This window comes from Protopterus annectens, chromosome 6.part0 (assembly GCF_019279795.1).
Source record: "Protopterus annectens isolate FY-2018-M chromosome 6.part0, PAN1.0, whole genome shotgun sequence".
NCBI lineage: Eukaryota > Metazoa > Chordata > Ceratodontiformes > Protopteridae > Protopterus > Protopterus annectens.
In genome coordinates, this window is record NC_056737.1 from 1,056,782,657 (window position 1) to 1,056,797,468 (window position 14,812).

At 43.7% G+C, this 14,812-nt stretch overlaps 1 protein-coding gene across 1 annotated transcript in view; it reads right to left on the reverse strand.

The window, feature by feature from the left end:
* The window catches only part of ZFYVE1 (zinc finger FYVE-type containing 1), a 568,277-nt gene that overhangs the window by 338,479 nt on the left and 214,986 nt on the right, over positions 1–14,812 (reverse strand). The window contains exon 4 of the mRNA XM_044074669.1: positions 12,197–12,303. Coding sequence (XP_043930604.1) covers positions 12,197–12,303 — 107 coding nt within the window. The remainder of the gene's footprint in view (positions 1–12,196; positions 12,304–14,812) is intronic.

Here is a 14,812-nt window from a genome sequence, read left to right on the forward strand (position 1 = left end):
CCATGAACCCCAAGGCTTGCAGTATTTGCCTTGCAGATAACTGGGCTTCTGTGGCCACTTGTTTGAAGCAGGTTGTCAAAAGAATCCATTTCTCTGACGTGAGGAAAGCCATCTAGGAAGTTGTACTCAAGCTTGCTCCCAGGACTATAATTTGTTGACAGGGTATCAGGTGTGATTTCTTTTCATTTATGGTGTACCCCAGAAAAGTCAGCACCCTTTGAACAAAGGCCAGATGATTCAAAAGTATGTCCTGGCTTTCTGCCTGAATTAGACACTCATTCAGGTATGGGTATATTTGAATATTTATTTGCCTGCAAAATGCAATGACTGAAGCTAGGCACTTTGTGAATACCCTGGGTGCAGTATATAAGCCAAACGGCAGTGCAGAGAACTGAATGCATGTAGCCTGCTTTGAAGCATAGATATCTTCTGCAAGACTCCCTGATAGGGATGTGCAGGTATGCTTCTTTTAAGTCTAGTGTTGCCAGCCAATGATCTTTGCCTAGCATAGGAAGCAGCTGGTGAAGAGTCAGCATCTTGAATTTTGGAATCACCAAAAAGGTATTTAGAGTATAAAAGTCCGGGATAGGACGCCACATATTGCCTTTTCTGGGTACCAGAAAAAGTCTCGAATAGAAACCTTGTCCCTTTTCCTCTTCTGGTACCAACTGAATAGCCCCATGCTTAAGACAGAGAGTACTTGATTTGGGGCCTCTGCCCACTGATTTGGGGGTAGATCCGGCCACCCGCTTGGTATTGGTAAGGTGTAGAAGTGAAATCTGTATCCTTGGGACGCTATTTAATACCATGGGTAATACCCTGGATAAAGAGTTCCCAGTTTTTGGCCTGCAGACCGATCTTTCCACCTAAAGGAGCATTCAGTTCGCAAGTGCTTGGAAATTTTAAAAGCAAGTCATTGAGACAGTTTTCCAGAGGGGGGAGTCTTACTACTCCCTGGTTTGGGTGTCAAAACCCCTCCACTGTTTAGTCTTGTGTGTCCCCTGGGACTGAAACCCGGGGTTTCTGCTATGTCTGGGTTTGGCTTGAGAAGACCTGGAAGGGGCTGGAAAGGACCGGTTCATGGAGGGCCAGCGCCTACTAAATCTAGGAGGCTGTACTTCTAAGAAATCTTTAGCAGTTTGCATAGATTTAGCTTTATCTTCCATCATTTTAAGAACTTCCTCAGCCTTGTTGCCAAACAGGCGGTCCTGATTTAAGGAAGCATCCAACAATATAGCTTTAACATGATCAGGTAAAGATTGCTCCTTAAGCCAAGCATGCCTTCTGAGCACAGACCCAGTAACAGCAGCCTTGCAAGAGGCCTCTAATGAATCAAATCCACATTGCAAATTATGTTTTCCAACCTGTTCAGCAGAATGCATTACATCCTGTAATTCTTTATTTTCCACACAGTCGGGAATCAACATCAATTTCTGTTTAAGCAATCCAATAACATGTTGCTGATACTTGAACATATGAAACTAATGGCCAAGGTTGCAGAAGTGTAAACCTTCTTACCTCTTCTAGCCAGCGCCCTCGAGTCTCTATCAGAAGGGGTAGGATTTTTAGCAGTAGTAGCCTTAATGCCCTTGGGCCCCTGTGAAATAGTCTCTGGATCCGCAATAGGATTTTTAAAAAGGAACTTGTGTGACTCATGGACCCTGTAATATCTGTCAAGTTTTTTGGGAGCAAGAAAAAGCATCATCAACAATGTCTAGTACAGGAGGAATAGGCTAAAGGCCTATGCTGAGCCAGGAGTAAGAAATCTCTAAGCCTCTTTTTTGAATCAGAAAAATCCTGGCTTTCGCAGTGGAAATGCTCCCTTAGAGTATGTAAGGTTTCACCAAAAGAAAAATCCTCTGGAGGGGAAACAGAGGAAATACAGTCCTCTGCATCAGAATCCTCATAAGTAGATAAGGGCAAATCCAGATCATCAGAAGAATCAGAAAAAACAGAATCCTGGTCAGAAGATTCATAAACAACTTCAGTCCTAGGCCTCTTAGAAGAGGGGGGGGGGGGTTGACTTCCCCCGATTAGAGTTATTAGATCTTCAGCCATTCTTATCATTTGTTTTTTAGGCATAGAGGCCTGAGCATCGTTTTTTTAGGCATGGTTCGAGATTTAGGCCTAAGTGAAGGAGGAGGCGTCAGTTTAATATGCAAGTCCATAGGCCTGAATATACCCTCAGAAGCCGGTGCCTGCACAGCGGCTCCGGACCCATCCAAGGTAGAGACATCCGCGGGTTCCATAGTTAAATCATGGGTCTCGGTAGAGGCCTGCGAATCAGAAGTAGCAGGTATCAGGGGCTGCGAAAGTGCCTCACTGAGTACCGGTGAACTTGTGACTGGCTTAGGAGAAGCGTCGTCGGCAGTTTTGGACCTCGGCGGCCTGTCTCTGTCTTTATCTTTGTGTTTTTTCAGAATCAGCATGGGCATTGGGCCTAACTTTTTTGGCCTTCTTCCAAGGCGGCTCATCTGAAGTACCTACCCCGCCCTCGATACCAAACGCTAGATGCCAGAGTCTCTGGTTCTCGAGATAAAAGTTTTAATGCAGCTAAATGGCTAAAAAGTGTTTTAGGTACAAACAATTTTCAAATGCCGCAAAACATATGGTCAAGGGCCTCCCCTAAACAGAATAAGCACTTATCATGCATGTCCTTGTGTGGAATTTGTCTTCCACAAGCACACTTCCCCTTTCTAGTTGACATGTACATCTGAAAAACTAAAGAAGAGATAACAAAAAACCCCAAAAGGTACTTATCTGTATCAGATGGCAGAGTCAAATGAGCAAACTGCTTCCCGAAGCTGACGATCAGAGGTGCGAAGATCACTGCGGCAGAAAACTTCTGAAGTGCGTATGTGTGCAGACATCACTTTTTATAGCCAACGTTGGTTTATGGCTCTGACATCAAACGTCGCACATACCTCTGCTCCCAAGACTTTGGTATACTGGGCCAGATGTCCAGTGCTGCAGGCAACAACCACCCTACAGTTATGAATACTGCAACATGAGAATAGAAGGACATCTGTTCTATTAGCTAAAGCACTTGACTGCATTCATATGCAGCTCATGACTTACCTAGAAGCAGATAAACTAATAACCAATAATCAACACAATTGCTACTGCTGCCACTGGATGGAATCCTTTCTGCCAGAGTTCAACAGTCAATCTCGTCATAATAAAAAAAGAAGTTATGTCTTACCATAACGTTCCATCTGTATTGTTGATCCGCGTTCAGTCATTACGTGTGGGTATCCGTTCCGACCTCGGAACCAAGCCGGCCACCTTCTGAGCTCGCATCAGCTACAAACTCTCGAGCTAAAACTCTTACCCAGAATTCCACTCTCCCCGTTACCTCAGACTGAGTTTGCAAGTCAAAAGAAGATAGAGGCTACCTCTGGTCAAATGACCTAAAAGAACCGGATCGTGAGATCTACTAGAAGCCACAGGAGGGGGAAGGGGGAAGGGTCGGAATGACTGAACGAAGATCAACAATACAGATGGAACGTTATGTTAAGACATAACTTCTTTATCTGATATTGTTAATCCTCGTTCATTCCTTACATGTGGGACAGAGTCCCCAGCTACCTTTATTCCTGGGAGGCTCTCATGGAAGGACATTCCTGAGCACCACAGAACCAAAAGATGCTCTTCCCCTGGTGGCCAAATCCAATTTGTAATGATTGATAAAGGTATGAGGGGTAGCCCAAGTTGCAGCTGCACAAATGTCATGTAAAAAAGTTCTGGCATGGAAGGCAGCAGAAGTTGCCACCAACCTTGTAGAATGAGCCCTTATGGTAGTAAGCAATGGAATATTACATTGTCTATAAATGACGATCACACAGTCTTTCAACCATTTAGCCAATGTGATCTTAGCAACAGCACATCCTAATCTAGGTCCAGAATAGGCCAAAAATAACCGGTCTGATTTACGAGAGGCCTTAATCCTATTCAAGTAGAAGCAAAGTTGCCTGTGAATATCTAGGGTATGTAGGCAATACTCTCATTTGTTTGAAAGATTGGGGAAGAAAACTGGCAATTCAATAGTTTGATTAATGGACATTTCAGAGATCACTTTTGGCAGAAAGGAAGGATTAGTTCTCAGTGACACTCTTATCTCTATGAAAAATTAAATATGGTCTCTTGATGCATAAGGCTTGAAGCTCAGAGATACGTCTGGCAGAAGTAATGGCGACCAAAAACAAATATTTGAGGTCGCAAGAAGAAGCTGGTTCGAAAGGTTGCATTGTCAAAGCTTGTAGGACTAGTGACAGGTCCCATGGTTGAGTAGGTTCTCTAAAAGGGGGTTTTAGATGATTCAAGCCTTTTAAGAAAGTCTTGCATAATTTGTGTGACATAAGAGATTAGTCTTGGACACCATCATGGAAATTAGATATTGCAGCCAAATGAACTCTAATGGTAGAGGCAGATAAACCGGATTGAAATAGAGTGGCTAGATACTCCAGTACTATCGACACATTGGTGCTGAAAAAGATCTACCTGTTTTTCTTTCGGCCAAAAAGTAAATCTTTTTCACTTGCTGAGATATGTAATTCTGGTGGAAGACTTATGAGATGCAATAAGAATATCACGTACTGACAAAAAAAGATCAGTCTGCCTGGCAATCAAGGGAATTGAAGGAGCCAAAGCTGTGAGTTTCAGGCTGTTCAAGTTGGGATGAATCAGATTCTGCAGATGGGAGATCAACCCTGGTGTTGGATGGAGAATCCACAGCTGATCTAGCAGACGAGGCCAAAGGAAGGGGAACCAAATCTGATGAGGCCAATATGGTGCTATGAGGATTACTTTGCTCTTCAACCAGTGGGCTTTCTTCAGAAACTGGGGAATGAGGGGAAGAGGTGGAAATGCATAAAGTAGACCAGAGGGCCAATCATGGACTAGAGAGTCGCTGGGTGACTGTCCCGGAGGGGGAATCCGGGCAAAATAGTTGCTGCACTTGTAGTTGGTCGGGGACGCAAAGAGATCGCAGCAAGGAAGACCCAAGCGGTTGAAAATCTCCGCCGCTATCAAGGGATTCAGGGACCACTCGTGAGGTTGTAGTATACACCTGCTGAGTCGGTCTGCCATCACGTTGGAACTCCCAGGAATGTGCGTTGCTAGAAGAAAACTGTTGATAGCCATTGCCCAATGCCATATCCTCATGGCCTCTCGACAGAGTGGGTAAGATTTGGTTCCACCCTTGATGTACCAGACCACCGCCATGCTGTCTGATTGTATCGCAATAGTCCCAGATGGCAGCAGGGGATGGAATGCTTGCAAAGCCAGAAGCACCGCCCTCAGCTCTAGAACATTTATATGCAGATGGGCCTCCATTTTGGACCAAGTACCTTGGACTGTCTGTCCCTGACATAGCCCCTCCCCACCCCATCAGAGAGGCATCCATGGTCACTGTAGCCTTGGGCTGTTAGGGGGAGAAGGGGCAAGACCATTGTGATGGGTTGTGGGCCATCCACCAATTTAAATTCTGTTTGCACCTGTGAGTTACCCGAATCTTGGCTGAAAAAGGGTACTGAAAGAGATACCATTGGATGAGCAGTAGCCATTGTAGAAGCCTCATGTGAAACCTGGCCTGGGGGACAATGGTTATGGAGACTGCCATGGAGCCCAACAACTGTAGAACAGAGTGAGCTGTGGATTTCTCCCTTGAAAGGATTGGGATCAGCTGTTGCTTTATCCTTAGAATTCTGTGCTCTGGAATGGATGCTCTGCAATTCTTTGTATTCAAGATGACCTCTATGAATTCTGTGGACTGAGATGGGGTGAGATTGGATTTTTGCCAGTTTATGGTTATGCCTAGACATTCTGCAGAAAGGAGAGAGTATGCCAGGGCTTCTTCCAACAGATGTCTGGTGTGGGTGGAGATGAGCCAGTCATCTAGGTATGGAAACACCTGGAATCCTTGTAGTCGCAAGTGAGCTGTGATGACTGCCATGCACTTTGTGAACACTCTGGGGGCTGCAGAGAGTCCAAAGGGCAGTACTCTGAACTGGCAGTGATTGGCTCCCACACGGAAGCAAAGGAATCTTGATGGCCTGTCCACTTTTATGTGGTAGTACGCATCTTGAAGATCTATTGAACACATCCAATCGTCTTTTTCCAAAAGCGGAAGGATAGACTGTATTGTGGCCATCCGGAATTTTTGTACTCTTACAAACTTGTTCAATACACTGAAATCCAAAATTGGTCTCCAGTCCCTTGTTTTCTTTGGCAGCGAAAATAGTCTTGAATAGAATCTAGATCCTATCTGGTCTGGAGGGACAATTTGGATGACTCTTTTTCTTAGCAGCTTTGATATCTCTAATACTGCTTCTTCCCTTTGACTGGGTGGAACGTCAGGTAAGTTTTTTGGGGGAGCGAGACAAAGATCAAAGGGAATATGATAAACTCTGGTTACTATCTTTTGTACCCAAGAATCGGTGGTGATGGTTAGCCAGGCAGAAGCGTACAAAGAGAAACAACCCCCAACCACTTCCAAAGGAAAGCAGTTGGGCCGCTCTTCAGGAGCGCTGGTAGGATTGGCCAGGGAAAGAGTCCATGGAACCCTGGTTACCCAGACCCCTCTGCCCTGAAAAGGGTGCCTTCCCTGTCAGTTTCCCCCTCTGCCTCTAGGGGAGAACTCGTCCTGTGCATCACAGAAAGGACCCAGAGACTTTCTGTACCATATCTTCCCACTCTTTTGGTTTCTGGAGAAAGCCCGTTGAGGGGAAGAATAACAGACACCCACGGCAGAAAGGGTCTTACCGTCCTGTTCACATCTGGCCAGTGTGCATTTAACCTTGGGTACAAACAATGAAGAGGCTTCGATGGGAGCGATGAGAAAGGAAGCATTGAAGGGTTCCACGAAATTACACAAGTGCATCCAGGCGTGTCATCTCAGAACAATGCCTGAACTCGTCGCTCTAGCTGCTCCTTCTGATGCGTGAGATATCAGGCGCATGGAGGAGTTAGATATCGATTCAATGGTGGCTAGCTGAGAGGCCACTTTGTCACGGACCTCATCAGACACAGCACCAGCCAAAGTTTCAGAGAACTCTTAAATTAAGTCTCTTTGAAGCCTGGTAAAGTGTGCCATATAATTCAGGGACCTGATTGCAAAGGTCGCTGATGCAAAAGTACGCTTCCCTATTCTGTCCAGAGCCTGGGACTCTTTGTTGGGCGGATGGACAGTCTGGCTTTCTTCTTCCGCCAGGTCCTTTTTAGTTGCGGCCGCCACCACCAAAGCATCTACAGGAAGACCTTTGGGCCATGGGGGGGTCAGTAGCAGGAGAGGACAACATTTTATCTGACCTCTGGGGAATGGCCTCAACGGTGTCAGGAGCCTTCCACGTATGGTACACAATGAGCGGGACCAGTTCGTCGGCAGGTGGAGTAACCCAAGAGGTAGGGGGCTGGGTGCGAAAGGCCTGCAGGAACACATGACTCTTCTGAGGACGGGTTCAAGGGCTGCCAGTCACCTCTCTGTTTAAGAATTTCAAGAATTTCACCAAAGGATACCTCAGAGGGTGAGCGTGGGGACCCTTCCCCATCAACAACGTCTGTGTCTTCAGTAAGGGACTCCTCTGTGGAGTCCATGTGCTTCCTCTTGCACAAGCTCTTTTGATGAACTTCCTCAGAGGGAGAAGCTGGGGAAGACTGTGCTAAAGGGGTCTCCTGTGGGAGTATATCCTGAGGCCCTTGCATCCGGTGTCCGCTAGGAGTAACTTGTGTAAATTGCAGTCCAGAGGAGGGCGGGGAGAGTGATAGCACAGGATCACCAACCCACGCCAGAGCCTTCTCCATTAGCTGGAAGGCCGGTCCACCTGAAGAGGGGTGAGTGCCCAGGGCAGGGCTCACCCCTCTCCTAAGTGGCTCAGCCTGCCGACTCGGAGTCCCTGGATGGCTGTGAAACACCAAATTACGTACGCCACAGCTGACATCCTGGGTCATAGCGAAACTCTCCTGCCACAAAGGCAACTGCGGCTCCTTAGTGAGGTCCATAAAGGGAACTGCAGATGGGGAAGACTGTGCTATATCAAGGGGCTTCAAAGGCAATAAAGGAGGAGAATAAGTAGGAGTCTTTGTTAAAGGGTGATCACCTCCAGAGGAAGGATAGTTCCTGCTGGGAGGAATACCTCTGTCCAAAAGCACTTGATCCACAAGACGTCATGTTCAGAGAGGTTTCTAGTGGATTTCATGGACATGGCTGAGGGGGAGTCAGGTCTATCCAAAGATGGGGCAAGCTCAGTGCCCACCTTGGAGGTCTGCACTGAAAACAACGGGGCTATAAAGGACTGAACTACAGGTGTCTGCACCGAGGAAATCATTGGTGCCGAAGGCATGGTCTGCACCGACGATAAGGTCGGTACCGAAGTGGTTGTCGGCACTAAGGCTGGAACCGAAAAAATCAGTGCTGATAACTGAATGGTCAGTGCTGAGAGGGTAGTCAGTGTCAGATAATTTGTCAGAGCCGAACAGGCAATGGACATCGAAAAATCCATAGACGTCGTGACAGTCTGCATCGACTGGGCAGTCGGTGCCGGTACAGAGGTCGAGGGAAGAGACTTGGCTTTTATATGTTCATCACTCTTTTTCTTATGGGATCTTGGAGGGGTTGATGCCTCCGACCCAGAAATAGCCTCTGAAAAAGGAGATTTACGTAGCCCCTTCAATATTAATTTATTTTTTCTTTCAATCAACGTCCTGTTAGAGAAATTCTTCAAATCCCGCAGGGTGGGTCAACTGTTAAATGAGGCACAACCAAGCAAGAGACACACAGGGAATGTGCATCTAAAGTAGGTAATTTTCGGCCACAATCTAAACCTCTTTTAAATCCTGGACTACCTTTTTTATCTGCCATGATAGAAAGAAAGAAGGAAACCCAGAAGAAATACCAGGAATGGTACAAGAATTACCCAAAGGTAAGAAGGAAAGGGGGTTTACCAACGATGGTAAAAAAAAAAAAAAAAATTACCTTGCGGTAAAGAGGAGGAAAAGAATAGAAAGGATAGTCACTAAATGCGATAAGGTAAGAGAGAACTATCTAATAACTTTTCTGTGAGAAAAGGCTGTTTTAGAATTTAGTATGAAAAAAACATTTTTTACTTAGCTCAAGTGAAGTAGCTTGACACGACCGAATGGCGATGTGGCAAACAAAATCTGGGGTAACAGGGAGAGAGGAATTCTGGGTAAGAGTTTTAGCTCGAGAGTTTGTAGCTGACGTGAGCTTGGAAGATGGTCGGAACCAATACCCACACGTAAGGAATGAACGAGGATTAACAATATCAGATTGGCCATTTCCCTACAGCCCACAAACTAGCTCAGAAGCTAGGTTAGTGGACTCCCATGAGAAATCAGATGGAATGAGGTTACACTACACACAAGTGCAACTGATCTTGGGAGCTCACAAAATTCCATAATTGGTCCACTATTACTATGTTTGTAAATACAATAGTATCAGTGGCTCAAGAGATAGCACACTTGTCTCTCGTGCTGGAAGATCAGAAGACAACGGGGTCTATTCCCACCCCAGGTGACTGGATATGTTTTCCATTAACAATGCAATACTAGGGGATGCTATACTGTTTTAATGTGTCAGCAGGAAGATGGCACATTCACCATATGCCTGAATTGTTGGTAGCTCAGGTGGATATAAAAAATCTCACTCAACTTATTAAAAAAAAAAAATATAGCAGATGTTTCCCAGTGACCTTGCCAAAATTCCCATAACAAGTATTAATGCCTCCTTGGGTCTCCCTGAAGACAGAACATAAAAATTCAATAAGGTATGTCATTCACTACAGTCTGTCCAAATTAATAAAACACTTGAATGATGCAAGTCTGATGTTCTCTGCTTCCAAACGTTGGGAAGCTGCAAAACAGTTTAAGGCATATTCATCCCCGAAATGTAGCTTCCAATCTTCACTTCTATACCATTAAAAACAAAGCTATAGTATTCTCACCCAGTGAAGTGGCCACAGTTTTAAAATCCAAAAGAAAGAGAACACTTCAGTAGAAAATGTACCACCAAACTCTTAGGTACCAGTACTGACTGGGTACACTAGTTCACTCAGCACTTAAAAAAAAAAAAGTCATCAAGCAAATCAAACACTAGGAATGCTAGAAAGGGAAAAGCCATTCTTTATCGACCAAACATGGAAAATTACTGTGATAACTTAATACTCAGCATCCTCTATACGTCAAATAACCTGACCACGTAGTGCTCAAAACAATTCTATAAGTGCATAGCTAATTCTGCAACTAATCTCTCTAGTTCATCCCAACAATTTATGTCTCTCGGACTGCTATCATGACCAGAATTAGTCAATTTCCAATCTCACTGGAGTTTACAACAATAAATTCTCTCCGCAAATCTGAAAGGTGTCCCACATTGCAGTCATTACTCAAATGGTAGAGGTCCATGCATTCAAATTTGCAGCAGTTGGTTAAGATTCCCTTCATGTAAAAAAAAACATGGTGAAGTCACAGTCTTCCTCTGTGTGGCAACCAGATACTGAAAAAATCTTCCAGGTGTGCTGATGAATACTGCAGCAGAGAACTTAAAAAAGCCTTACACCAATACATTATATTTAAGTGGTACTGTAACTGCAACTCTGCTGTCACACAATCAAAACTCTATCCCGTTAATCTGTTACTTTCTGTTGACCTCACCCCTACTGCTGAAGATGTACCATGCCTAGAGCTATTCACAGATTATATCATATCAAGAGTTAAAATACTTGACATCTGTTTTATTTGCCTTGAAGCCACTCGATTATTCCACTCTACTTTATATGAAAGAAAATACCTTCTCACAATCAATCTGAAATCTAAAAGTAAGATTTGCAAACCGTGCCATCTTCTTTCCCTTCCATGATGCCGCTACATCTTAACCTCTTCATAAAAATATTTTAATAACCAACAACCTTTTGATACATTATTAAAGCATTTAACACCTAGGAATAATTATAGTAAAATATGGTCTCATCAATATTTAAATGATTTGAAAATAATATGGGCAGTCACTTGGAGACAAAAAAAAAATCAGAACAAAGACCAACCTGTGAAAAATCAGCCAAGGTACTCATTATACACAGTGATACCCTAGTGTTGTAGAATAAGCTCAAATAGCAGTGAAAGACAAGCTGTGGTCATTCATTGCACACACAAGAGTTTGGCTTGACATCTCACAGCTCAATGTCAAGCAACACATGTTTTTAATGCAAGTGTAGTCGACCACAAGCCAAGATATGGTGTACTCGTCATAGAGCCCCTTCTGTACTGAGGCCATTAACGTTTCAAAAAACAGTCCACTAGTCACTGCTCTCAAGCTGTAATCTTCAAATGGTGAAAATGTAAAATAATGACAGTGGGGATGATAAAAAGTACAACAGTGACAACGGCACTGTTAAAAATAGCCACAAAAATCTTCAGGGTAAACTCACCCCTGCCAGGGTTTACAGACAGTCAGCTAGGCAAACATCTACCATCCTACTTATGCCAAATACTAACTCAGCACAACTATAGCAGAAGGGCAGGGGACAAGTACAAATGGCCTTCATCTGCGCTTCACAGAAACTCTAAACACACAGACTACTTTATGTAACAGTTTACCAATACAAAACTGCAAAATGCAGAAAGGAGCTACACAGGAAAACAAACAGAGCTGTAAGAACAGGAACAGAATCAAACTGAAGGCAGTGAAGCAGGAAGCAAGTACCCAGTAAAAATGCAAAAGTTTACTGAAGTCCAAAACAAAGAATGTTAAAAGTACGTCCACGAATCCCTAAAGGCAAACACAAAGATTACACACGGCGAGTTAGTTATGTAATGACAGTGAGTGGAAATATACTGGTAGCAACTACAAAGATTTTTAACCATTTTCAATGCAATTTAATTATGCCAAACAGTTGGAAATATCTCTAAATGCTTCAGAATGCAATCATGTACAAGGATCCTTTTCATGAAGGACTGTGCCACACTGATGAAAATCATCTCCATTACACAACTCAAAAAAGTCACAGGTCTTCAGATAAAACAGTACAGTAGTACTTTCCTAAGAAAAGGGGCAATGCAATCCCAACATGAATGGCTTTAAGTCATGCACAACTAAAATTACTGATGAAGTTTTGCAGCACTGTGTAAAACAACACCATGACATTTCCTAACAGGAAGACAAGGAAGAAGCTTCAGCACTTACCCACAGCTTAAGCAGATACTTGAGCAGGTAAAATACTCATCAGGAAAAAAGCAGCTCTGAGCCATGTGGTCATCTAGGATCTCTCCACTGAAACGATCACTTAAAGCCTGTTAGAAAAAAATCGTCACAACTCATGAACAAAGAAATTCATACATGGTCAAAACAAAAAAAAAAATCATAAAGTTACTGATCATTGCTACTTCGCATTCTGTTGGTCACATGATGTATACCAAGCAGACCAAAGAATATATTAAAAAAAAAAAAAACTGTAAAAGCCATGAGAAGTGATTTTCAATATGATGTGAGAAAGGGGCATCCTCCGCCATTCCTTCATTTGACCATCCAGCCTTCTAGCAAAACCTGTTTTCATTTTTACTTATTGGTTTTTATAGCTCTTCTGATTATAAAATCAATAAACCTATTCAGGCACAACATTTTTTTTTTTTAAAGAATGATGCCACTAAATACCTAACTAATATGAAAATAAAAGCCCAAACCCATTAAAAGTAGAAACTAATAAAGGCTTCAGAAAGTTCCAAAGCAAAATCTTTCTTTCAAAAAATGAAAAAAAGCAGGCCAGAAAGCCCAAATGCCAATACAGTACATGAAATACAGAGCTTGTACTAACAAGTAACTAACAGTAATTTACATGTCATGTGACACAAGTGAATACAAGAGCGTCTAATAATGGATATTGATCATTCTGACATTCAGATGTTACTTGGCATTAAAACTGAGAAAAAAACCTGCAAAGGTAAAGAAAAAAAAGAAGTTATGTCTTACTTACCATAACGTTCCATCTGTGTTGTAGCTCTTCATTCATTACTGTTAGGACTTTGGTTCCATCCTCGGAACCGACATGGCCATTACCAAGCTCACTCCAGCCAAAAACTCTTAGCCAAGACCTGCTCACAATGCCCCTCTCATAGTCTCTTCAGATAGAGTTTGCCCGCCATAATAGTATAGAGATAATAAAGGTGACAGTAGGAGGCTCTGTCTGAGCAAATACCTTACCTAATAAGGAAATCCTAAAGTCCACTAGGAGTCCAGGCAGGGGGAAGGAGGGCAGGAAGTAATGAATGAATAAAGATCTACAACACAGATGGAACATTATGGTAAGACATGACTTCTTTATCTGATGTTGCAAATCCTTATTCATTCCTTACTGTTAGGACCGAGTCCCCAGCTACTTGAGCCCTGGGTGGCCCAAAGGAAGGACATTCCTGAGCACCACAGAACCAAAAGATGCTCATCCCTTGGAGGCCAAATCCAGTTTGTAATGAGTGAAAAAGGTACGAGGTCTTGTCCAAGTGGCTACTGCGTAGATATCATCCATACAGGCTCTGGAATGAAAAGCCATTTTTCTAGTAGAGTGAGCCTTTATTCTGGAAGGTAAGGGCACTTTGTTCTGATGGCAGATGAAAGCAATGGCGTTTCTGAGCCAAGAAGACAGTCACTTTGGAAACGGGCTTACCCAATCTGGATCCTGCAAAGGCCACAAACAACTGATCCGTTTGTCTGAAAGATTTAGTTTTGTCCAAGTAGAAACGAAGTTGCCTATGAACATAGAGGGTATGCAGAAGGTATTCCCCTCTATTTGAATGGTGAGGAAAGAAAACCGGTAGGTCAATAGACTGATAATGGAAAACCCAGAAATGACCTTGGGCAAAAAGGAGGTGTCAATATGTAGGGACACACTTTCCCTATGAAAAATCAAGTAAGGTCTCTTGACACTCAAGGTCTGCAACTCAGACACTCCTCTCGCTGAGGTAAGGGCTACTAGAAGTAGAGTTTTCCAAGACAAAAATGTTATATCACAGGAGTTAGAGGGCTCGAAGGGAGGACTTGTTAACGACAGAAGCACCAAAGGCAAGTCCCATGGCTCTATAGGAGGCTTGACCAGAGGTTTAATATGTAATACACCTTTCATGAAGGTTTTGCACAGTCGCTATGACATAGAAGAATTGTCAATTCCATTGTGAAAATTTGCAATAGCTGCTAAATGCATTGTAATTGTTGATGCTGAAGCTCCTGCGTGCAATAGGGTAGTCGGGTATTGTAGGATCTTCTGAATAGGCATGGAAAAGGGGTCTAAGTTATGTTCTTTGGCCCATCTAGAGAACCTAGTCCACTTACTGGAATACATTTTTCTGGTGGAAGAATTGGGCGAAGCCGGAAGGATCACACAAATACATATCAGGTAGCCTAGCAATCATCGGAAGTGGAGAAGCCAAGCTGTGAGCTTGAGGCTGTGGAAATTGGGGTGAATCAGTCCCCGAGGATGAGACAGCAGTCCTTGAGACTGATCCAGGATCAGGTGAGGCCATAGGAATGGGAACCAGACTTGACGAGCCAATAAGGGGCAATGAGGATCACTATGCTTCTCAACCTTGGAGCTTTCTGGAGGAATTTTGGGATGAAGGGAAATGGGGGAAAGGCATACAGCAGAACCGGGGACCAATCGTGCGTTAAAGCATCCCTTGGTGACTCCCCCTGGGGGGGGGGGGATCAGGGCAAAACAGCTTCTGCATTTGTTGTTTAGGGGGGAGAAGCAAACAGGTTGCAGCAAGGCCTGCCCCAACGGTGGAAGATTTGATCCGCTATTAAAGGACTGAG